Here is a 25,731-nt window from a genome sequence, read left to right on the forward strand (position 1 = left end):
CACTCTTGAATGTTTTTCATCCCTTCTTACTGCATGTCACTGTTTTTCTTTCTCTTTCTGCCCCTTTCTCAATTTCTCCCTTACTGTCTTTTGCTCCGAGTCAAAATTGGATGATGACAAATAAGTCCTGGTCTGGTACCTGAGAGCCTGTGCCCACCACTGACGCAAATTTAGCATTGCCTGCTGGTTCTTAGAAAATAGCTTGAAACCTGCAAAAGTCTCAAAGGCAACAGTGGCTGGCATGTAGGCAGAGAGGGGGGCGGGCATATGTGGTGTCAGAGGGTGCATGGCTGCGAGGTGAGTGGTGTGTGTAAAGAACAAGAAAAAAACACTTATCTTGCTTTCTGCACTACCTTCGACAGCCAACATTCTCCTCACTCCGGTCTCCAGTAAATTCCCTTAAGCAATCCTGGTGCTGCTCTCATGCTGGTAACCAGCATGAGAGAAGCCCCAAGATTGGAGGGAGCGGCCTCTCTCAGTGCGCTCTCAAGAGCGCTGGTGGCCTGTGCTTTCTCTAACCCAGCTGAGAAGTTTAAAATGTGCATGTCTGGCTGGCAGACACAAGACAGCCAGCCAAAGAGCACACAAGTCCCCGCTGCCCCCATCCCGTTCTGACACTCGATTCAGGATGGGAGGATGGAAAACAAGCATTTGCAATGCAATAAGTCTCGCAGTTGTTAGAGTTTGAGCAATTGGCATTGTAAATGGCAATGTCGTTTATTTATGTGTAAATAAAAGGCATTGTCATTTACAATGCCAATAGGTTAAACTCTTGCAAATGCGAGACCTATTGCATTGCAAATGCTTGTTGCTTCCTGTCACGCTACACCCCCTTACTCTCCCTCCCAGACCTCTTACATGAACTAACTGCCTACACCCCGTCTTACACTTTTTTTTGTAATTTCTCAGCGTGATACCCTTCTTCTCCGCACACTTTTCAACTGGCATAACTCACCCACCTCCTCTCTCTGATGTGGCTTTCAATAGTAGCCCTTTTTTTCTTTCAACCGCATTTCAGCGGTAGCGCAAAGAGGCCCTTTTGAGGCTGATAAGCGCTCTATAAATCACTCACTTTCTCTGGGTTTTTTTGTTGTTCAAATTCTGTATGACTTCTTTCACCTCCTTCGCCCACGCCCAGTCACCATCCCGCCTTCATTCATTTTACACCTCACACCCTCTACTCTCCGACTCTTATCTTCGCTCCCTCACATTTTCTGTCGCCCTCTTTCTCCCTTTATTTCTACACTTTCTTCTCAATTTATCATCCAGCTTTTTTGTGTTTTTTTTTTTTTTTTTTGCAGTTTTATTTAGTGCTAACTGGACCCCAAGGTAATGGAGTTTGACACCTCCCCCACTTCTTTCCTCTCTAATGCACTTTCGCCTTCCACTGCCTCCTCTATGACGTGTCTCCCTACTCCTCTACTACCGCCCTCGCGCCTTCTCCTGACTAGAAACCCTTACTGTCATTTCCTATGTTTCTCTCCCAGTCCCTTCATCTCCTGTACCCACCTCTTCTTCTTCCTATCCACTCCCCCCTCCCTTCTCGTGACCTCCAACAGGTCTGTTCCCTCTCCAAGCACTCCTCTTTCTTTTCAACTTTTTCCTATCTCACTTACCATCCCGCCTTCTTCTCCACTACTCTCCTCTCTGCATTAGCCCGTCCCCTCTCTGCCCATCGACGCTCCTTCCTTTCCCCTGCTGTCCCCTTTTCGGAAAGTTCCAATGTTTTCATCTCCCCTTTCATCACCACTACCCTCAGCCCTCAGCCCTCCTCTTCATCTCTTCCCTCTTCATCACCTTTCCTCCATAAGCCTCACTGCCCTGCACTCTCCCTCGTCAGCATACTTCCCTCCTTTACTTCTCTCTGCTCGCACCCCTCCCGTGTCCTGGCTGGACCTGCCTGTCCTCCGCTCCACCACTCTCACTCCCAAACTCAGCTGTTCTCCTCCATGTCTATCAACTGAACTTTCCCTTCATTCACCTCGCCCTCTCTCCTCAGCCCCTTTTTGCCGAATAGCCCCCCTCTCTTCTACACCTTTCTTCCCTCGTCCTTCCTCATGCCACCTCTCCCCACCCTGGCCACCTTCCTCTCATTTTGACTCTCTCACATTTACTGTCTCCTCCCCCTCGTCATCTTGTCTTCTCCGCCTGCCCTCTACGCCTGTAGAAAAAGAAGAGCCTGTGTACAGGAGAGAGCAAAATCCTATATTCAGTGGGTCGCCTTCTGCGCCGATGAGAAAGGCCGCTGCTGGGTGAGGTCAGCCTGTGTACAATGATGAGGGCGGCTCTGGAGACCAGAGGTCGGCCTGTGAGTGCATTGATTAACAAGCATTTGCAATGCAATAGATCTCGCATTTACACAAGTTTAAGCTATTGGCATTGTAAATGACAATGCATTTTATTTATGTTTTAAAAACAAAAATAAAAGGCATTGCCATTTGCAATGTTAATAGCTCAAACTCTTGTAAATGCGAGACCTATTGCATTTTTAATGCATGTTATTTAGGTCTCGCTGAGACAGCGAAAGCTGTCTCTTTGAGACATTTTGTAAGTGGGCTTTCAAAAGTGCTACCCACATGGTTTTGCTGGCCTAGGGCTTGAGTGCACGATGGCGTGCACATGCACAGCTGCTCCTCTGCTCCTTGCATTCCCCCCTCCCTTCTCACCCAGCCCTTTGATGCTCTGCTCGATTACTTTCACTTTAGCCGCTTTGACCCTTGCATTCCCCCCTCCCTTCTCACCCAGCCCTTTGATGCTCTGCTCGATTACTTTCTTTTTCGCCGCTTTGATGTTTGATCGCAAACGCGATCACTTCCGCTTGACATAGCCTGTACTTGTTCTCTTTGTCCTCACATATGCTCTTCCCTCTATGTTTTTCTCTCTGGTCTCACATGTGCTCTTCCCTCTGTATTTTCACTCTGCCCTCACATGTGCTTTTCCCTCTCCATTTTTCTCTCTTTCCTCACACATGCTATTCCCTCTGTATTTGTCTCTCTTCCCTCACATGTACTCTTCCCTCTGCATTTTTTCTCTATGCTCTCACATGTGCTCTTCGCTCTGTATTTTTTTCGCTGCCCTCGCATGTGTTCTTCTCTCTATATTTTTCTCTCTGCTCTCACATGCTCTCTTCCCTCTATGTTTTTATCTCCGGTCTAACATGCGCCCTACCCTCTGTATTTTTCGCTTTGCTCTCACGTGCTGTTCCCTCTGTATTTTTCTCTCTGCCCTCACATACTCTTCCCTGTATGTTTTCCTCTGCCCTCAAGTGCACTCTGCCCTCTGATCACATGCATACACAACTATGCACACATACAAACACACACATGCATTTACACACACATATGAACATATACAAACACACACAGACATGCATAAACATATGCATATACATGCACACCAACACACCAACCCCACATACACATATAAACAAGCACGCACATCAACATACTCAAACACATATACATACACACAAACATGCATACACAGACGTAGGTATACACACAAACATATGTGTACACATCCATGAAGACAAATGAACACAATGACACACCCATACTTGCACACCAACACACACATGCATACACAAACATATACACATACAAACACACACACATGCATACACACACAGATATATACATATAGACACACACACTATGCACACCCACGCATCTCCCGTACTGTCTCAGGGGAAGAGTCGGTGTCAGCTGTCTCCTAGAGGGAGATCTCGCATGAGACCGTAAGACTCAGAGACATGTGGCGGTGGGGAGAGACAGACATGCCTCCCTTTAATTGTGTTGTTGCAAGATGGTGACTATCTTCTGCCACTGGTGCATTCAGATAAGCGGCAGTAAGTTCGTCGGACACATGCACTGGTTTCAATTTCGAGAAAGTGGGGTGAACGTTTCACAGATCGGGAGTGTGTGTCAACACGTGTTTCTCCTTCACGGCAAGGCCAATCAGTACGTTTTGTTTAACCGTGTGGTCATGAATCCTTTAATTGTATAAGTGAGCGAGTATGGATGTAAACAAAAATGTAACACTAATACCACATTTTCTGTCACTCTTGTGAACAGGTTTTCTGTGAATGTATGAATGAAAATGGCGTTTTAGATTTCGTTGCATGGAAAAGGGTCAACATGGTGTATACGTGTTTTTGGGTGTTTTTTTATTTTTTTTAAATTTATTTTTTATTGCATGGTTAACGTCATGATATACCGGATTCAGATGCTTCATTGCAGATCAGTTGTTTGGCCCGTGGTTATTTACGAGTTTGGAAAATACTTTTGTATTGTTTCGATTCTTTTTGTCTCTGCCCTATCTCTTGGCTGCGTCCTTACTCTCTCCCATCTTCTCTCTCCACCTCATTGCTACATGTTCTCTCGTAATGTTTTCATTTTCCCCAACTCTCCTCTTTACTCTCTCTAATTCTTTTTTTGCTCCTTTTCTGTCTCTGTCCCTTCTCTCCTCTTTCTCTCCCCACCTGTCCCTTCTCTAACCCCACTCCTCTTCCTCTGCCCGCCCCCCCATCCCTCTCTCTCGCAGTACTGCAGCATAGGCAGCACCAGGTCTCTGATGCCTTCTCAGTGTTGGCCCTGGGGGTGGAGGAGGTAAGTCAGCCCCCCAAGTGAATCCCATTATCAACAGATAGTGAACCTCTATTTACCAACAAGTACGGAGCGGTCTCGGGTGACGGCTGATGCGAACAGTGATCTGCTCTCGGCCCCGGCAGGGCCTGTGGGGTGGGGGCGTTGCCTTACACTAGGAGAGGAAGTAAAAGTGATATCCTCCCCTCCCCCCCACTCCACCACTGTCTCTCCTCACCCTCCACCTCTCTCTCTCCTCCACTTCTGATTCCCTTCCAACTCAGTCTCTCCTTACCCTCCACCTCGGTCTCTCCTTGCCCTCCACCTCGGTCTCTCCTTGCCCTCCACCTCGGTCTCTCCTCACCCTCCGTCTCTCCTCACTCTCCACCTCGGTCTCTCCTCACCCTCCACCTCCACCTCTCCTCACCCTCCACCTCCGTCTCTCCTCACCCTCCACCTCCGTCTCTCCTCACCCTCCACCTCCGTCTCTCCTCACCCTCCACCTCCGTCTCTCCTCACCCTCCAACTCTGTTTCTCCTCACCCTCCACCTCACCCTCCACGTCTCTCCTCACCCTCCTCACCCGCCACGTGTCTCTCCTCACCCTCCACATCTCTCCTCACCCTCCACGTGTCTCTCCTCACCCTCCACACGTGTCTCTCCTCACCCTCCACGTGTCTCTCCTCACCCTCCACGTGTCTCTCCTCACCCTCCACACGTCTCTCCTCACCCTCCACACGTATCTCTCCTCACCCTCCACACGTGTCTCTGCTCACCCTCCACACGTGTCTCTGCTCACCCTCCACATGTGTCTCTGCTCACCCTCCACGTGTCTTTCCTCACCCTCCATACGTCTCTCCTCACCCTCCACATGTCTCTCCTCACCCTCCACACGTCTCTCCTCACCCTCCACACGTCTCTCCTCACCCTCCACACGTCTCTCTCCTCACCCTCCACCTCACCCTCCACACGTGTCTCTCCTCACCCTCCGTGTCTCTCCTCACCCTCCACGTGTCTCTCCTCACCCTCCACGTGTCTCTCCTCACCCTCCACGTGTCTCTTCTCACCCTCCACGTGTCTCTCCTCACCCTCCACGTGTCTCTCCTCACCCTCCATGTCTCTCCTCACCCTCCACACGTCTCTCCTCACCCTCCACACGTCTCTCCTCACCCTCCACATGTGTCTCTCCTCACCCTCCACACGTGTCTCTCCTCACCCTCCACGTCTCTCCTCACCCTCCACACGTGTCTCTCCTCACCCTTCACACGTGTCTCTCCTCACCCTCCACACGTGTCTCCTCACCCTTCGCCTCACCCTCCACATGTGTCTGCTCCTCACCCTCCACATGTGTCTCCTCCTCACCCTCCACAAGTGTCTCCTCCTCACGCTCCACATGTGTCTCTCCTCACCCTCCACACGTGTCTCTCCTCACCCTCCACACGTGTCTCTCCTCACCCTACACGTGTCTCTCCTCACCCTCCACGTGTCTCTGCTGCACGCCTCACACTGCTGCACGCCACACACTGCTGCACGCCTCACACTGCTGCACGCCTCACACTGCTGCACGCCTCACCCTGCTGCACGCCTCACACTGCTGCATGCCGCTGCACGCCTTACACTGCTGCACGCCTCACACTGCTGCACGCCACACACTGCCACACACTGCTGCACGCCGCACACTGCTGCACGCCACACACTGCTGCACGCCACACACTGCTACACGAAACATTGCTGCACGCCACACACTGCTGCACGGCACACACTGATGCAACCGGCACACTGCTGCACGCCACACACTGCTGCACACTGCTGCATTACTCACTGCTGCATGCTGCACGACACTGCTGCACGCAGCACACTGCTGCACGCCGCTGCACGCCACAGTGCTGCATGCCTTACACTGCTACACGAAACACTGCTGCATGCCGCACACTGCTGCACGCAGCACAATGCTGCACGCCGCACACTGCTGCACGCCGCTGCACGTCACAGTGCTGCATGCCTCACACTGCTACACGAAACACTGCTGCACGCCGCACACTGCTGCACGCCGCACACTGCTGCACGCCTCACACTGCTGCACGCCTCACACTGCTGCACGCCGCACACTGCTGCACGCCGCACACTGCTGCACTCCACACACTGCTTTTATGCGAGTTTATGCTGCTGACATTGTAAATGACAATGCCTTTTATTTGTTTTAAAACCAAAACGTAAATAAAAGGCATTGTAATTTTACAATGCCAATAGCTCAAACTCTTATAAACGCGAGACCTATTGCATTGCAAATGCTTGTTTTTGTGGACCTATTGAGCCAATGTTAGAGTGCTGCGTCACTGCGCAAAGCGTTTACTTTCTTTTGCGGGTTCCACAGCAGTTCTGTGGGACTCAGAAGATAAAACATTTTTCTAGTTTACTAAGAAGAGGTCATCTATTCAAGTTTGAGGCTAGGGGGTCCGCTGACAGGTATAAATAACTAAGAAATCATGTAGTTTTTATTAAAATGTCTGCCTCAGCCCCTAAAAATGGTACAGTGGTACCCTTGACTCACATCTGATTGGTTTGTGTGACTGTTCATGCAATTTGAAATATTTCCAAGCCCTTTTACATCAATAAGGGATTTTGCACACTTGGTTCACACTTTGTACACTCTATATTTTTTTGGGACTTATCTCTTTTTGGGGGGGGGGGGGGTGGACCACAAAAAAACTTAGAGTGGCATCAGGAGGAGACTAGAGAGTACCCTGAAGACCCTCGATGAGGAAGAGCAGCCAGAGAGCTTTCCCGGATCACTTGTATGGAAGTTCTTCTCCTTTAGACACGGAGTAAATGAGAAGTCTGCAAAACTAGTCCCCTGCAAATTGTGCCTGAATGAATTCAGGAAAGGTAGTGGATAGAAATACCCATTTGTTTTTTCTGGTATGCTAAAGCATTCAAATGCATGGCATATGCGGCAGCTGTATGCTGAAAAGTAGAGACCATAAGAAGACAAGTGGATGTCTATGTCTAGTGTTGTGCAGAGTCTGCAACCTGCTGATTCTGTAGCACCACAATACTTGTCGGCTCACAGCGCGACTTCAACCCTTTATATTCAACTAAAGGGATTTATTGTATTCAGTATTCCAAAATAATATCTGTGGGTGAGCAGAGTGCCACAGCTCATGACAAGCAGATGGCTGCCCGTCGAGCATCAAAAATACTTTTGGGACCCAAGTGTTGCTGGTACTTAACACTCTGCATATGTATTGTCGGTCATTTCAATCAGGGTTTGTTTTGTCTGTCACTTATTGTCTCGATGTGTATGACTGCTACTTCCAATGTGCGGCTGGTGCTTAAAATATGAATATGACATATGGGTGGTCTGTATTTACCATCTGAGTATGGTGGAATAAGGTTATAAAATGTGAAGTGTATTACTGGAAGAAGCATGAGGTTCTGGGTTTGTAGTGAATATTATTTCTCGTAAAAACTTCCCAGCAGATCTGTATTCATCTCTTATGCGCTTTGCTGTCTACAGGTAAAGCTCCAGGACTGGCTGTGTCCTCTGCAGAAAGAGATGGAATATGCTCTGGAGTCTAAATGCAGGGAAGAGGAACAATATAAAACCCTGATGGTAAGTCGGAGCTTTGAGGAGTGTGTGCGCGTGTGTGTATGAGTGTGTTCTACTGTCAAGGTTCTAAACACCCAGAAGCTTATGGGTCACCCTATAGCAGAGGTCTTCAAACTGTGTGGGGGGGGGGGGTTGGGTGAGGGGGGAGAGAATGAATTGATCACGGGGCAGCATGTCCTGGCAAAGAGGACCATTCATTATTCTCCTAGAGAAGTAAACATCATGCTTAAAATAGTTTTGACTTTATAATGCCCATCTAGCTGTATGCCTTTTTTCACTAGTCCTGCCTGGAAGCAGGTGCGAAAGTGAGAGAGGAGGTGGGTGAGAGGGCTCTAAATAACTTTCAAAATCCCTTCCCCATTTTGATAAAGGATCACAGAGTGGATACTTTTACTCTTTTACAGAGTTCAGTCCACCACTAGCATTATGGCAATCATGCATTTGATTGCATTTTAAAAGGGATAACTGAACATAACTGTTGTTTGAATTGCTAAGTACAATTAGAACCGCCAATTTTTTAGAATACGTATGAGAAAATATGTTTATCATTCTGGGGGCCTGTTGATCTTTTGCTAGCTAAACATATGGAAGCCTTCTTGTTTTCTCAACCTCTTTACTTCAGAACATCTTTAATAACATTTCCATTGCCAACTCCTTTCAACCCTCCTGTGTTGTGGAAATCTCTATGGCAGCAGTGGTGGAGGTAGTCCTTTGACTTCTGGATTTAAGTGACTTTGCCCTCCTTTTCCTCTTTTCCTTCTTGCTTTTTCTACAGCATCTAATCCCTGGGATCTGATACCTACTCAAACACTCACTCCATAAAAACCCAGTTCTTGCAGGTCGGCAAGCTGACTTCTCAGATCCTCCAGTATAAATATTCAGGGTGTACCCCAGGGCTCAACACTCTTACCAGCGCCTTTAAATAGCTACTTGCAATTTTTGTTAGACCTATGACTCACCAGTATTAGTGTGAAATCTAAAATAATAATAAGAAATAATACCACAGATACGGTTCTCTGTCAGCACAGAAGATAGCAGAATTTATTGGAGACCAACAAACGATGCAAATACAAGCAGCTCGGAGACAAACAGCATAGTCACTGAGTGTCCAAAGATGTGACGTTTCTGAGAGCTGTTATAGGCCTAAACCACAAGAGGATGCAGCATCATAACATACGTAGCACAAATTAAGCATTGGCCACTTGACCAATTAGCAAAGGCCTAGTTGGTGTTATACCATTTATGGTCCGAAATATACTGTTGCTGACCACGTGTCCCAAGTAGGCAGCTTCTAGGTAATGCAATTAGCCACGTACCAGAAACATTTCCAAATGTGATATGTTGAAATGTTTGTGTCTAAGCGTGCATCTTCCTCTGTTCCTGTATCTTTCTTAAGCAAGCCTTGCGTTACAATAGCAGTTTACTGAGGCAAAATGGAAAAGTACAAGCATCTTGTGCAGTGAGTTTTCATGTCAACTTAACAGGGCCTAAAAACTTTAAGCATTTGGTATCATATATGAAAGATGGCTTCAACATTAGTGTTTGTTTTTATAAAAAAAACACACACCTTCATATAGTCCTTTCTGGAATGATCGTCACCAAACGGTACCCTTTTTTGTCCCCTCTCGTCTGCTCAATACTGGGTAAAGATAAATACCACCTCTGCCCAACTATTTCTAAGGCACAGGGCCTGATTTGGAGTTTGGCGGATGGGTACTCCATTGCAAATGTGACCGATATGCCATTATATCTTATCCCATAAGATGGAGAACCTGTCCACCAAACTATAAATCAGGCCGTCTGTCTCAGAAACTGGTGTCGTAGGATATGCACTTGTAATAAGGATGACTTGATCTCCATCACGTTTGTGACAGACTAATCATTCTCTAAACTCTAACTCAGGCTCAGTCTTCCCATCTTCATATCTTTTAAGTTTCCCAGGTCTGTGCACAAGGAGTTCATCATTTGGTTTCTGGGACTATAGTCTTGAATTTATAATGGGATGAACAGAACTGCAAATACCAGATTGAAAAACAAACCCGGACTTGACGATCTACTTACATAATGAACTGGGAAACTTAAGAGCTCTGTTTCCTTCAGCTTCCCTAGACACCATCTAAAGTTTAGCTGTTTGTGTACTAGCTGTAGTATCTCGAATAATAGTTTCTCAGTAAGAAAGCGAACAAATCATTACTCTGGACTCTCAACTAAATACTGTAACCTTCTCCGGAAGGAAGTCTCACGCTGAAATGCCTTTTCAACCAGAAACACCCAGAGCTCAGGGCTGTAACCAAAAGGCTCTTTCTGAAAAAATAGATTGACAACATCCTATCAGACAGTGTGAACTACAGTCTTACAAGAAATCCCCAGGCACTGCAGCTCAAGAGTCAGAATAATTTATAAGGCAAGGCACTTCGGCCACATCCTGAGGACTTTCCATTGATTCCAGTGAGATTCAAGACTTTTCCATAAAGCCCTGCACAACAACACCTTACATTAGACCTCAACTCTAGTCCTCTGCCACAAGACTCTCAAAACATAAACCTGGGCATTCTTTCTACCTTTAAACACATGTATCTTGGCAGAATAAGATCAGCAGTGCGTGCAGCGGTCATAGGTTTTCCCAAATCCAACACCTCAATGAAATGTATTTCTTTAAGATTTCTATAAACGTCTCCTTTCAGTCGCTTCAGATCACTAAATACATGTTCCACTGTTCCTTGTTTAGGACACAGTGGAAGATATGGCTCTTCTCTAGAGTCTTTGGCTAAACCTTCCCTGTCTTGAATTTGCCATTTGTCTGAAGACTTGAGAGGACCACAGGAGCACCACTGTTGGAAACAGCCCACTCCCACTCCGCAGGGTGGTGGTGGACTTCCCGAACACACTGTGGTAGCTTGGCTCGAGTGGTCAGGAAACAGGCACCGTGCTAAGCATACAATATACCCATACAATAACCATGCGTGCATCCGTTCCAAAAACGACTCTACACCGTAAAAATTATGAAAATATTCTTCTTTATCTTTTTCTCTTAGTTGCTGATTGGAAAAATAAATAAGTCAATCACAATATACAAATTTTAAATAGTGCAGGTCAAATAAATATTGTCTGAAGATTCAATAAATAGGGGTGATCATAAATATAAGGGACATAAATATAAGTGCAGGTAATACAGGCAATTAAATATTTTGAGGCAATAAATACTGTACCAATAAATATTGTACACCAACAAGTCCTGTGGACCAATAAATATAGTGAAGCAATAAATAAGTAAAACACAATAAATACAGTGCCCCCAATAAATAATTAAAAGTATACAGCAACACTCATGTAATCAGATCACTTTTCAATTCCTAAGGGCTGATTTGGCCCAGGCACAGCTTGTAGGGTTGTGGAAGGCTTGAGAGGGGCTACTCCCTGGCTGGGACAAGGCTGAGGCCTAAACTGAGGTAGATCAAAGGGGGGAATACCAGTGCCCTGGCTTTCTCTCTCCACACAACCTCTCTAGGTTAGTCCCAGTTCACCCCAGGCACAGTCAGGTTGGTTTCAGCACCTCCCTAGCCCCTTAGAGCAGTCTCTCAGGTCTCCACAGGGCCTTAGGCGCCCTCTACTCCACTTACTGCCCTTTTTCTGATGTTCCGACGCCGCTGGAGTCGTGTCGACGCCGTGAGGCGGTTCCGGTTCGGTCTCGGCGGCCTCGGCACAATGTCAGTTCTTGACGACGCCGGTAGGCGGTTCCGGTCCGATGTCGGCGGCCTCGGTTCGATCTCTACCTCCGATTCGACGGCGTCGGGCAGTCTCTACTCGATGTCGACTTCGGGCGGCTCCGGTCCGATGGCGCTCTCGGCTCCGATGACGTCGGCCGGCCTGGCCTCGATGTCGACTTCCGGCGACTCCGGGGTGCGATCCTCACCCCCGACCTCCGGTGCTCCTCTCCTCCGGTTCCGGCGACTCCGGAGTGCGATCCTCACTCCCGACCTCCGGTACACTCCACCTCGGTCTCCGACGACTCCGGAGGGCGGACTTCACTCCTCCGATGACGCCGCTCGCTCGACCTCGGTTCACTTCCTCCTCGACCTCTGGTATTCCTCACGACCTCCGTCGGCGCCCTCTCACGACCTCAGGCGGCTCCGGGTACGACGTCTGCTTCCTCAGTCAGCGCCGCTTCTCCACCTCGGGCTCCAGGTCTCAGGCTACTCGACGCCGGACTCCAGGGAAACCAGTTTCCAGGTCAGGATCTTGCTGCTTTCTGCTTCTAAGGCCTGTTCCTGCTGTCCAGGTCCTTAGGATGAGTTTTTCTGTCTTCTTCCCACACAGGGCTATAGGCTGGGATCCATCAGTAGGGACTAGTATCAAGGGTGGGTTTATGGACCCCACTCCAGGCACAAGTTTCCACCCCTGCTGCTTCACTCCTTCCTCCTTCACTGTTGTGCTCCTCTCTCTTCACCAGTCAGGTGCCAACCGCCAGCTCCAACTGCCAACACTCTGTCTTAACCTCCCAACATTCTAAACCGCCTCCAACTGTCACAAGGTTCTGGAATGTTCTGGAAGGTGCTAGTAGGTTCCAGTGGATGCTGGTGATGTCACAGGTGGCCACCATTTTGTGCTCCAGGCCCTCAGACAGAAGTTTCCAGGGGTAAATAAAATGGCTCCCTGAATCTGCATCAACATGAAAAATGAAAACAACTGAGGGAAAAAGGGCCAAGTCCTACATAACCCCCTTCCAGCCAAAAGCCAGGGTAGACCAATCAATGCCTTGATGGTCTTCCCTGCTTGGGGCGAGAAAAGGTGGACGCCGGCCCGCAACGGCAGGAGCTCCCGCAAGTTCTCCTCCGCTCTGGAACCCAATGGTTCCCTAACGAACCTCCCTGGACCAACAAAACCACCCCACTGGGGCTCCCTAGCTAGTTGTGGCCAGGACCGGCCCCTGGGCCATCCAGATGTCTCTGGCCCGGGTGATCTCGCGGAGTGGGGGGCAGTAGCCCCAGGCCTGTAGTGCCCGTTGACCACTCCGGTCCTCCTCCTTGCAGTCCTAAACTGCCTCTGGTCCTTCCTCCTGGGGTTCACACCCTTAGGCTGACCAGCCTTCAGGGGCGAGGCTCTCCTCCCCCTAACTCTCCTTCTGGGATTCCTCACCCTACCCTGCGAGGCACCCTCAGACCAACACTTCCTCCTCAGTCTAGGGCCTTGACCCCTCAACTGATCCTTCAACCTAGGGTCTAAACCCTTAGGCTGAGTCGGTGCCCGAGGCGAGACCTTCCTCCCTCTGCACCCCCTTCCAGATTTCAGCACCCTCCTACCGGGAAAAGTACCCCTGGAAGTCAATTTCGGGGGGACCCGGTTAACCGAGGCCCCACCCGCCAGGTCAGGCAACCCCTGAGCCTGGCATCCCAGCCCAGGACCTAAACCCTGAAACTGGGCCAACCCCAGAACCTCAGGCGCGCTGGTTACAGTCGCCCTGGGTCCTCCTGACACTAGGGGCTCCCCTGCACTGGAGGGCACATCGGGACAGCCTAGGCTCCCAACCTGGGGCTCCCTTGCGGAACTCTCCAGGCCCTGAGACTTCGGTTGGGGCACCTCGGGACACCTCCCCGTCTCACGCCTTCCTACAGATAGGTCGTGAGGCCCTACAACCCTCTCTCCCTGGGACCTAGCTGGGCTATCTGCCACTTCTCCCACCTCGCTGGGTGGGGAGATCCCTGCACTACCCCCTTCAGGTTCACACCCCAATGCCTCCTCAGACACCCTGGTGATGTCATCCTGGGGTAAATAAACTTCTAGCTCCTGTGAAGCTTCTGGTATGCTGCCACCAGTGTCCTCGCTGGACACACTCATCTGGAGGGCACGCAGCTTCATCTCCTTCATCCAAAGCTCGTGCGCCATCCTTTTCTCCTCCATCTCTTTCTCCAGCCTTGCTAAGTCCCATGTGAGCTGTCTTTTCTCCCTCCGGTCTGTTAACTTCCTGACTTGGGCCACAGTGTACGTTTTTAGATTTTCTAGTACAAACTCCATCTTGCCCACTCAGGTTAGAGGACAGGTTTTGTGCAGTAACAATGCAGGGGGGTACCTTTAATAATACCTCCTCCCACCACCAGAGTAAATTTGGAAAAAACAAAAACCCACAATTAGGAAGGCCGCTTTGAGAAAACTCCCGGTGTAGGCCTATGGACTACCCACAGTTATTGTTGAGTATATGTAGGCACAGCTCTATCCCACCACTGAACACCAATTTATGTTGGAAACAGCCCACTCCCACTCCGCAGGGTGGTGGTGGACTTCCCGAACACACTGTGGTAGCTTGGCTCGAGTGGTCAGGAAACAGGCACCGTGCTAAGCATACAATATACCCATACAATAACCATGCGTGCATCCGTTCCAAAAACGACTCTACACCGTAAAAATTATGAAAATATTCTTCTTTATCTTTTTCTCTTAGTTGCTGATTGGAAAAATAAATAAGTCAATCACAATATACAAATTTTAAATAGTGCAGGTCAAATAAATATTGTCTGAAGATTCAATAAATAGGGGTGATCATAAATATAAGGGACATAAATATAAGTGCAGGTAATACAGGCAATTAAATATTTTGAGGCAATAAATACTGTACCAATAAATATTGTACACCAACAAGTCCTGTGGACCAATAAATATAGTGAAGCAATAAATAAGTAAAACACAATAAATACAGTGCCCCCAATAAATAATTAAAAGTATACAGCAACACTCATGTAATCAGATCACTTTTCAATTCCTAAGGGCTGATTTGGCCCAGGCACAGCTTGTAGGGTTGTGGAAGGCTTGAGGGGGGCTACTCCCTGGCTGGGACAAGGCTGAGGCCTAAACTGAGGTAGATCAAAGGGGGGAATACCAGTGCCCTGGCTTTCTCTCTCCACACAACCTCTCTAGGTTAGTCCCAGTTCACCCCAGGCACAGTCAGGTTGGTTTCAGCACCTCCCTAGCCCCTTAGAGCAGTCTCTCAGGTCTCCACAGGGCCTTAGGCGCCCTCTACTCCACTTACTGCCCTTTTTCTGATGTTCCGACGCCGCTGGAGTCGTGTCGACGCCGTGAGGCGGTTCCGGTTCGGTCTCGGCGGCCTCGGCACAATGTCAGTTCTTGACGACGCCGGTAGGCGGTTCCGGTCCGATGTCGGCGGCCTCGGTTCGATCTCTACCTCCGATTCGACGGCGTCGGGCAGTCTCTACTCGATGTCGACTTCGGGCGGCTCCGGTCCGATGGCGCTCTCGGCTCCGATGACGTCGGCCGGCCTGGCCTCGATGTCGACTTCCGGCGACTCCGGGGTGCGATCCTCACCCCCGACCTCCGGTGCTCCTCTCCTCCGGTTCCGGCGACTCCGGAGTGCGATCCTCACTCCCGACCTCCGGTACACTCCACCTCGGTCTCCGACGACTCCGGAGGGCGGACTTCACTCCTCCGATGACGCCGCTCGCTCGACCTCGGTTCACTTCCTCCTCGACCTCTGGTATTCCTCACGACCTCCGTCGGCGCCCTCTCACGACCTCAGGCGGCTCCGGGTACGACGTCTGCTTCCTCAGTCAGCGCCGCTTCTCCACCTCGGGCTCCAGGTCTCAGGCTACTCGACGCCGGACTCCAGGGAAACCAGTTTCCAGGTCAGGATCTTGCTGCTTTCTGCTTCTAAGGCCTGTTCCTGCTGTCCAGGTCCTTAGGATGAGTTTTTCTGTCTTCTTCCCACACAGGGCTATAGGCTGGGATCCATCAGTAGGGACTAGTATCAAGGGTGGGTTTATGGACCCCACTCCAGGCACAAGTTTCCACCCCTGCTGCTTCACTCCTTCCTCCTTCACTGTTGTGCTCCTCTCTCTTCACCAGTCAGGTGCCAACCGCCAGCTCCAACTGCCAACACTCTGTCTTAACCTCCCAACATTCTAAACCGCCTCCAACTGTCACAAGGTTCTGGAATGTTCTGGAAGGTGCTAGTAGGTTCCAGTGGATGCTGGTGATGTCACAGGTGGCCACCATTTTGTGCTCCAGGCCCTCAGACAGAAGTTTCCAGGGGTAAATAAAATGGCTCCCTGAATCTGCATCAACATGAAAAATGAAAACAACTGAGGGAAAAAGGGCCAAGTCCTACAACCACCCACTACTGGAGCTGGTGATACAACATGGGGCCACACCCACTATTACACATGCAGGCATAACACAACAGAACACCCATCTACCATTACTGGTAACAAACCAAAGGAGGACTATCCTTTACCAAAACTAGTGACACAACACGTCTGGTGATACAACGCCAAAGTTCAACCCTCAACCTAAACTGCTGAGGCCAGAACAGCAAGGGTGTGGAATTTCTATAGCCCGACACACAGGACATAATGTTTGGGGTTAAGGACAACAAGTTTTCATGTGTATTTTGTCCTTGGGACAAGTATGCCCAACACCTTTTGGCTGAAAGTTTACAGTATCACATGGATTAAATAAGGGTATTGGCTGCAGTTAAGGTAATATTTTTGTTCATGTGTTAATGCTGTTCAAACTTGTATTCATGGTTCACTAATGCAAAGCCTTCATTATTAGGGTGCGTGTTCTAAGGAAGTGTTGTAAGCTCGGACTGCACTACTGATAGCAATTACAGTATTAACGTGTACACACATTTTAAAAGTTTAGCAGTATAAGGCTATGTATAATGTTCCCAGAATGCTGTCTGATAAGATGCAAATGTTTGCAGAAGCTTGAAAGCAAGATGGATGATTCTTTGTTTTCAAAATAAAATGTTCACAACAAAATGCAACTAGGAAAAATAACATTTTACTAAACTACTGTAACACGTTAGGTACCATTTATTTGCAGCATCATTTATAAAATGTGTTGATGCATGCTAGTATTTAAAGAAAATATTCCTAATGGAAAATCAGTGTAACCAGTTTCAGCAAGATTATGGAAACCTAAAAATAAACAAGCATTGGCAAAGTCATTAGGTTTTTTCAATGCGTGTCTTGTTTTGACATGGTTTTTGTAAAACCTTACTGGCGTGGGAGGTGCCGGGCCCTCACTATTATAACAAGCATTGGCAAAAAAAAAATGTTGGTCTCAAAAAGCACACATTGCCACATTAGTTCCTGGCACGTAATAAAACTACTTTGTGTGCCAATATGCTCCTTGTGAAAAAGCATAATGCTGTCACTTATAGTGAAGCCAGCCAATAGATGTACAGAGAGAGAGAGAGATAGAAATGTAATAAACACAAAAGATCTTGGTTAACTCCAGACCTAATTGGAGGCCTAACTACATTAGTGCAGATTTACTGCTTTCATGAATTTACAAAAATTTACAAAAGTTGGTCACGAAATCGTAGTCGTAGAAAATATTTGTGAACAGCATTTTAGCACGAACAAACATGCATGTGTAGATTTGCTCATGTGAAAATCTGTTGAGCGTTTGCAAGTTCACTTTCCCTCCAGCCACTTTTTTCCCAACTCTGGAAGAAGTTTTACATATGCCATTGTGAGGTTTAAATTTCCAACCTTTCTCAGTATGGGAAAAGATAAGAGAAGAGCTGGTGAAAACCCTTAAAATATCCAAGTTAGTAGGTTTGCACGGACTCAAAAGGGCATTCCAATCCTGGAACAATGACTTACCACTACCTTCATCCCCAGTATGTGGATCTGTGGAAAGGTGGCAAAATAAGGGAATTTCTGGTATTCAAACCCATTATGGTATGAGCCCTGGCATAATCAGAGAGGCGATATCAGATATCTTATATAATGAGATTGCTACCATAATTTGTCGCTGCACTACATGGCACGAAAGGCACAAGTGGATTTTGTTACAGGGCAAGTAGATTTATGAAGCAACCTGCCCCATGGACAAGTTGATATTTTATTAAATTCCATACCCCTGGAACAGGAGCACAACCCGCTGTCATGACTCATGACAACACTCCACCATGACTAGTGACACAATATGGACTAACAACCCTCTGCTGGTGCTGGGCACACAACACAGAGCACACCCTTATAGCACTACTAAGCACATAACGCAGGAACACCACTCTTTGCCATCACACAACATAGGAGCACAACCTTCTGCAAAAACGGGTGACACAACACAGGACCACAGCCATCTACTATGAATGATGACAAAACACAGGAGTACAGCCCTCTGCTAGGTCTGGTGAGACAATGCTGGGACACAACCCCCTCCCAAGACTAATGTAGTCACAGGAGCACAACCCTGTGCCAGGACTCATGATATTGCAGGAACGTAACGCTGTACCATGTTATGTGACACAACACACAATCTGTCAAGAAAACCTGTGACAATTCAGGAGCACAACCTTGTGTCACAACATGGAGCACAAACATCTTTAGTACTTGGGACATAACACAAAAGTACACCCATCTACCAAGACCGGTGACGTAACACAGGAGCACAACCTTCATCTAGGACTGGAGACATAAAAGCAGAAGCCTCTCCTAGGAACGGTGTGACACAACACCAGCACAACTCTTTACCAGCATGGGTAAGCCAAAATATAAACTACCAACCACAGTGTGATGCTAGGGCAGAAGCCTACAAAGATATACCAGATGCCACCTTGCAAACGCAAACATTGCAGTTACTGTACACCATTCTTGCACATGTAAGGGGTCACTAGACAGTTGCACAGTGGAATAGGGAATATTCTCTGGAAATTAACCTTTCTGTGCACACTATTGCACGCTATTCCACATTTTTGGAAAGATTTTCACAATTTGGGTATTTTTATCAGCCGATATACCTGGATGAAACTCTTTTATCTCACCGTATTACTCCTCTCCTCACTTAGATCTGTCTTAACCCTGCATCTGCACCCGACAGCAGCAGGCCCAATGGCTACAAGATAGCAGACTGGGACAGCATCAACAAACACGGAGGTGACATCACCATCATCCACAAAGAATCCACTCATTGCACCACCTCCACGGACAACACCGCCCGATCACGGAACACCTCAACTTCAAACACAGAATAGACGGCAAAACCACCATCAGAAGTACCCTCGCCTACAGACCTCAAGGACCACGCCGCACCATCCCTGAATTAATCGCTCCCTAGGCCATCTACACCAAACACTACATCTTTCTTGGAGACCTCAAGTTTCACCTCAATGACCCCAACGATGCCAACACAGCCAACCTTCTCGAAAGCATAAACAACATTGGCCTCACCCAGCTAGTCACTGACCCCACTCACATCACAGGGCACATGCTGGACCCTATCTTCACTGCTAGAAACAGAGTCAAGTACAGCCATGCCACCGAGCTCACCTGGACTGACCACGCTATTGTCCACTTGACCTTCACAGCAGCCCCCAGCATCACCAACAGACCACCCAGCACCTCACACCATAACTGGAACAAAGTATCCGAAAGGCAATGGAGCAGTGCCCTCAACCCCTCCCACCCTGACACCACCACCAAACTTGAACATGTGGTCAAGAATTTCACCACCCGAATCTGCGCCGACAGAGTCGCCCCCACCAAATTCAAGAGAGCCATCAAACATGCCAGCTGGTACACTCCGTAACAGAGAACCACAAAATGCAAATGCAAGCAACTGGAAAGGAAGCGGTGCACTAGCAAGGAGCCCACCGACCAAACCACATTGAAGACATCGCTCAACCAGTACGACCGACTCCTGAAAGAGACGAGAAGGAACGCCTTAGTCGACCGCATCACAGCCAGCTCCAACCACAGCAAAAAAATCTTCAGCATCATCAAGCAGTTTTCCAACCTCTCAGCTAATTAAACATCTTTACCCCATCCCAAGAACACTGCGACATCTTGGTGGACTTGTTCCATGATAAGATCTTCACTATCTACTAAAACTTCGAACCCCTGCCCGCCGCTGCTAACAACCTCAGCTCCCTCAATATCACAGTTGCTACCTCCGACAACCGGATCACCGCTTGGGACCAGCTCACCATGCAGAGCACCACTGCCATTATGCACTCCGTCCAATCAGGAGCACCTATGGACCCATGTCCCCACCAAATGTTCAAGCTCTGCAACGAGACAATCAGCAACAGGCTCACAGCCATGGTCAAAGCTTTCATCAGCTCAGCCACCTTCCCAGTGAATGGAAACATGCTGAAGCCAAACCCCTCCTTAAATAACCATCCGTAGACCCCAACAAGCTCAAAAACAACTGGCCTATCTCCCTGCTCCCCGTTCTTGCCAAAGTCCTCAAAAAGGCCATCAACCACAATCTCACGGAATACCTTATGAACAACGATGTCCCGGATACTTCCCAGTCCGAATCCCGCACGAACCTCAGCACAGAAACTGCCCTGATCGCAGCAACTGACGACATGAGCACGCTCCTAGACTAGGGAGAAGCGGCTGCCCTGATCCTCCTCGACCTCTCAGTGGCTTTCAACACTATGTCCCACCATACCCTGATAAAAGAGGCTTCATAAGATCAGACTCCAAGAGGATGCTCTCAAATGGTTTGCATCCTTCCTCACCGGAAGGACACAGAGAATCCACCTTTCACCTCGGAGCCCAAGAACATCATCTGTGGCGTCCCTCAAGGTTCATGCCTCTGTTCTACTCTCTTCAACGCCTACATGACCCCCTTGGCCAACATCATCAGACAACATGGACTGAACATTATCTCCTAAGCAGACGACACCCATCTCATTCTCTCTCTATCCGAAGACCCTTCCACCACGAGGGACAACTTCCACCTGTGCATGAGCAGTTTTGCCGACTGGATGCAAAACAACTGCCTCAAGCTCTAAATGGACAAGTCCGAAGTACTGATCTTCTGGTACAACTTCTCCCAATGGAACTGATATGGTGCAAGGTCCATCTCTCCCTCCCCGTTTGTGCAGTACCCTTTTTGTTGCAGGTGGGTCACTACTCGAGGTTTGGACCTTCCTTTGCCTCTATGTGGACATTTATAGAAAAGGATAAGTGCGCTCTCCCTCTCATATACCGTATTTGTTAATGCATTAGTTTCGGGGTATTCCACAATGTAAAATCAAAAAGCAACTTGCTGTAGGTTGTTGAAGTTGTGAGTTTTATTCACAATGAGTTTTATGGGATTTAGCCCGGGCAAGATGGAATTCACCACGCCTACCATCACAACTGATTATCGTGGAAAATATATATAAGGGATCCAGACCACTGCAGTTTCACTTGTATTTATAAACTTTGAAAAAGCCCCAGGTGAATGAGCCATAAGGGGGCGAAACACGTGTTGGCTGCTTTGGGCTGCTCTGGTACTTGTTACTAAGTTGAATACTCCAACAATGAGGGATTGAGGAAAATTATTATTGTGATTAAAAATCACAGCTGCAAAAACGTACATCAAGTTGCTATTGGATTTTTTACGCACATCCTTTTATGCAAACCTCCCTATAGAACAACTCCTAGTGGCCTGAACTGGGACCCTTTACCATCCCCGCGGACCATGCCCAGAACCTCTGCATCATCTTGGACAGCAAACTCACCATGAAGAACCAGATAGACGTAGTCTCTTCCGCCTACTTCCTCACACTGTGCATGCTCTGAAAGATATTCAAATGTCGCCCAGTCTCCACCAGATGCACCATCACTCAAGCCCAAATAACCAGCTGCCTGGACTACGGCAACACACTCTACACAGGAATTACCACATACCTCCTGTAGAGACTGCAGACCATTCAGAATTCAGCGCCCAGACTCATCCTTGACCTCTCCTGACTGACCCACATCACCCCTCAGCTGAAGAAACTCCACTGGCTCCCCGTCCACAAGAGATGCCAATTCAAGATTCTGACTCACGCCTACAAAGTTCTGCATAACCAAGGACCAGCTTACATCAACCATCGAATGAGCTTCCACCATCCCTCCAGACTCCTGCACTCCGCCTCCCTCGCTCAAACCCCCGCATTTGCAGAAGCAACAGTGGAGGACGCATCTTCTACCTCGCAGCGAAGTCCTGGAACAGCCTCCCCTACCATCTCTGGACTTCCCCCGGAGTTCAGAAGGGGACTCAAGACCTGGCTATTCAACTAAGGCCCCCCAAGCAGCTTGGATTTCAGCTCCTGGATACCCTCACGGGTGATTAGCTCGGCTTTATAAATCTGGTTTGATTGATTGATAAGCCAAACATGTATTCGAGGCAAGCGCGAGACTTATGTCACCTAATAGCTCAAACCATTCTATTCTGTGCTGTTGTAAGGCCATTGACCCCAATCGCTAACACAAAAATGTAGTCACACAGTGCCTACCTCTCCAGGGGGGGACATTAAGTATACAAGATAAATGCTATCTCTCTTTCTTGGCGGCACATATCCTCCCCTGTAACTCCTGCTCTCTAACCAAAATGTTGAGACTTCCTGGGCTCTTATCTTATCCACGTTCTCACCAGTCTGTCATTCACGGGTGGTTTCAGCCAATCACTACACTAAGCCCTGTCTCTGGGACTTTGACTATCTGCACTGGACTTTCTACTTACATTCTCTGGGGCTGTAGCTTTCCTAATTCTGAAATCTGAATCCATTGTGGTATGTGTCCGCTGAGCAGATTAGGCCTTCCCTTCTTTAAGATGCCTTGCAGCAGTAAAGGATCTTTACTAATTGCAGTAGTGCAGGATCCTTACTAACATACTCCATTTCACAGCAGGAGACCCAGCCCATCATCAAATTCTTTCTACTGTGAACATTCCTGCGGCATTTCAGGGGCACAGGCATTCTTCCACATAACAGACGTTCTTCCTACTTACCACAAGCAGCCTCTGCTTTGACAAGGTGAGACTGACATCAACTGAGTCTCCCTTTCACAGTCCTCATGTAGATCCCCGAGCTAGCAGAGAGCACTGATTCTCAATGGCTAAACACCTGTTTGCAAACCAAGGGGGTGCAAATGGGAGTGTGAGAAGGAAGGAAGGTGATAGAAGACGAAGTATCAAAAACGTTTTGTGACTTGTCATGGTTGCTAAGTATTCTCTTCAAAGTTCCCTGTTCCCTGCTGCTCAGCCAGTGTGTGTGAGGTTGCGGAATGTTGATGAGTGCCTGGTTGGTGTGAATGTCAGTTGGAGAGAGTGGGCTGAACAGCAAGTATGCTGCTCCTGGTGGGGCATTACCTGTAGCCGGCAACTTGTAACTAAGCTGATTAAACCTACATCATATAACCTGCAAAGATCTATCTTCATTACACCACTTGCGATGACTGGAGAAATAATCTGTGCAGAAAAAGATTTAAAGAGCAAGTCTACTACTAAAACAAAGAAGATTTTGAAGTTTTAGGAAGAGAAGACCAACGCCCTGAAAGCCCCACCAGTGTCTTTCTTACTAGACAGCCTGCAGTCATCAGAAGTCGTGGGCAAGTCGAAGAGGAGGTGGACAACACGTGATGTGAAGCCTGGTGAGCGCTTGTTCACAACGGAACAGCGTGTGTGTGCTGTTATACCAGGACTTATCGGAAGTGATCTGAGCAGCGCGTGATACTGTGACGGAAAAGGAAAATTTAAACTGAGGTATCCTTACAGTACCACTTTCTTGTTCTGAGTTGTTGTCTGGTTTGCTGAGTAGCACTAGTGACGACTGAAAAACAAATCTATGTGGAAAAGGACTTAAAGAGAAAGTCTACTACCGAAACAAAGAAGAATTTGACTTTTTAAGAAGAGAAGAAAAACACCCAAAAAGTCCAACCAGTGTCTTTCTCACCAGACAGCCTACAGTCATCAGAAGTCAGAACGGAACAGCGCATGAGTGATTGTGTGCATGCACACCATGAGATAGCCAGGCATGCGATGGTCATCATTTTGTAGGTGTGCCCTGAACGCTACAGTGACAATAGTTTTCAAGCTTATCATTCTGCCGGCTTTGCGTGCATGTGTGCTGTTATGCCGGGACTTAACGGAAGTGATCTGATCAGCGTGTAGCACTGTGAAGGAAAAGTAAAATTCAAACTGAGGAATTCATATGGTACAGCTTTCTTGTTCTGAATTGTTGTCTGGTTTGCTGAGTTGCTCCGCTACTAATTCCTCAAGGGAGGTCATGGAATAGCCGATCTGTTAAGGAAGTGTTCTTCTGGGAGGAAGACTAGAGGGCCAACCTAGTAAATAAGAACAGTTCGAGTGGTGTGAGACGACTTGGCTAATGAGAACAGTTCAAGTGGTATGAGAACTAGAGCTGCAACTTTACACAGGAGGTTAGGTTAATGATATGCATTTGAATGACAGAAAGGGTACTTTGACGATGAGTTCGGGTGAGAGGTTGCTCAACATAAAGGAGTTTTGGGTTCGGGTGAGATCTCGCTCACCATCTTAAGCTACCTGCCTAATCACAATTTTATCTAATACTTATTTATTTAGATATGCTGTCAAGCTGTGTTGATGCTATGTTGAGTATGCTATGCAGATTTTTATTAGCATCTCTGGTCCTGAAGTGAGACAGTGTTTTGGGGAAGTGGATCCCTGGTCCTGAACTGAGACCGTGATTTGAGTATCCCTGGTCCTGATGTAAGACTGTGTTTTGAGAACCAGACGGTGTGTATTCTGTAAAATAATGTGGTTGAGGCGACTGAGGGAATAGGTTTCCCCAATGTGTGAGCAGTTGAGGGTGTGATATGTCCCTGGTTCTGCCATGTGGTTTATGTTGATGCAGTAGAGGGTATGAGAGGTCCCTGGTGTCCTGCCATGCATGCTGTAGAGGGTTAGAGAAGTCACTGGTCCTGCCATGCATTAGTGTAAGTGTGATGTGGTGTGTCCTTCCTAAGGAGGTAGGGGCATGTAGGTTACGCCTTAATATTGTGTGTCCTTCTTAAGGGGTTAAGGATGTACTGTGTGTGTGGAAGTCGTGAATTAGATTTACCTGCTGATGTTTTGTGAGTCTAGTATTCATAGGACTGATTGAACGTTCCTTCTATCTTTTGTCCTTTTCATTGATGTTTAATGAGAACGAGTATCTATAGGCCTAGTTTTTTTACATTTTCAATTGTGAGAGAGAGAGAGAGAGAGAGAGACAGAGACAGAGATCTCGTTCCCAGAATGTTGATGAGTGCCTGGTTGGTGTGAATGTCAGTTGGAGAGAGTGGGCTGAACAACAAGGATGCTGCTCCTGGTGGGGTGTTTCCTGTAACATTGTGGTGACATGCCTCCTCGGAATGTGGGGATGCATGATGTGGTGCAAATTCAGGATGGTGAGTGTAAAAATTAAGGACAAGGGGTCAAAAGTCAAGACAAAAATTTGTGACAAAAGGTATGCTTCGCAGACACATAAGTGGATGTCATGCAATAGTGTATAAATAAATAGGCAAGGAACATAAGTACAAGTCACTTCTCCTGCCCTGTCACTTTCTCCTGCCCGGTCACTTCTCCTACCCCGTCACCGCTCTTTTGTCATTTCCCCTGCCCCGTCACTGCTCCTGCCCGTTCACTGCTCCTGCCTGTTCACTGCTCCTGCCCGTTCATTGCTCCTACCCATTCACCGCTCCTGCTCATGCCTAATCACTGCTCCTGCCCCGTCACTTCTCCTGCCCCGTCACTTCTCCTGCCCCGTCACTTCTCCTGCCCCGTCACTTCT

At 48.0% G+C, this 25,731-nt stretch overlaps 1 protein-coding gene across 2 annotated transcripts in view; it reads left to right on the forward strand.

Annotated features, from left to right (window-relative positions):
* LOC146833541 (E3 ubiquitin-protein ligase TRIM39-like) overlaps nucleotides 1-25,731 on the forward strand; it is a 138,616-nt gene that overhangs the window by 84,954 nt on the left and 27,931 nt on the right. For both annotated transcript variants that reach the window (XM_085601398.1, XM_085601397.1), the window contains exon 2: nucleotides 8,100-8,195. In XM_085601398.1, the coding sequence (XP_085457524.1) occupies nucleotides 8,100-8,195 (96 nt within the window). The remainder of the gene's footprint in view (nucleotides 1-8,099; nucleotides 8,196-25,731) is intronic.

Source organism: Triturus cristatus, chromosome 4_2, assembly GCF_964204655.1.
Source record: "Triturus cristatus chromosome 4_2, aTriCri1.1, whole genome shotgun sequence".
In the NCBI taxonomy this organism is placed as follows: Eukaryota; Metazoa; Chordata; class Amphibia; order Caudata; family Salamandridae; genus Triturus; species Triturus cristatus.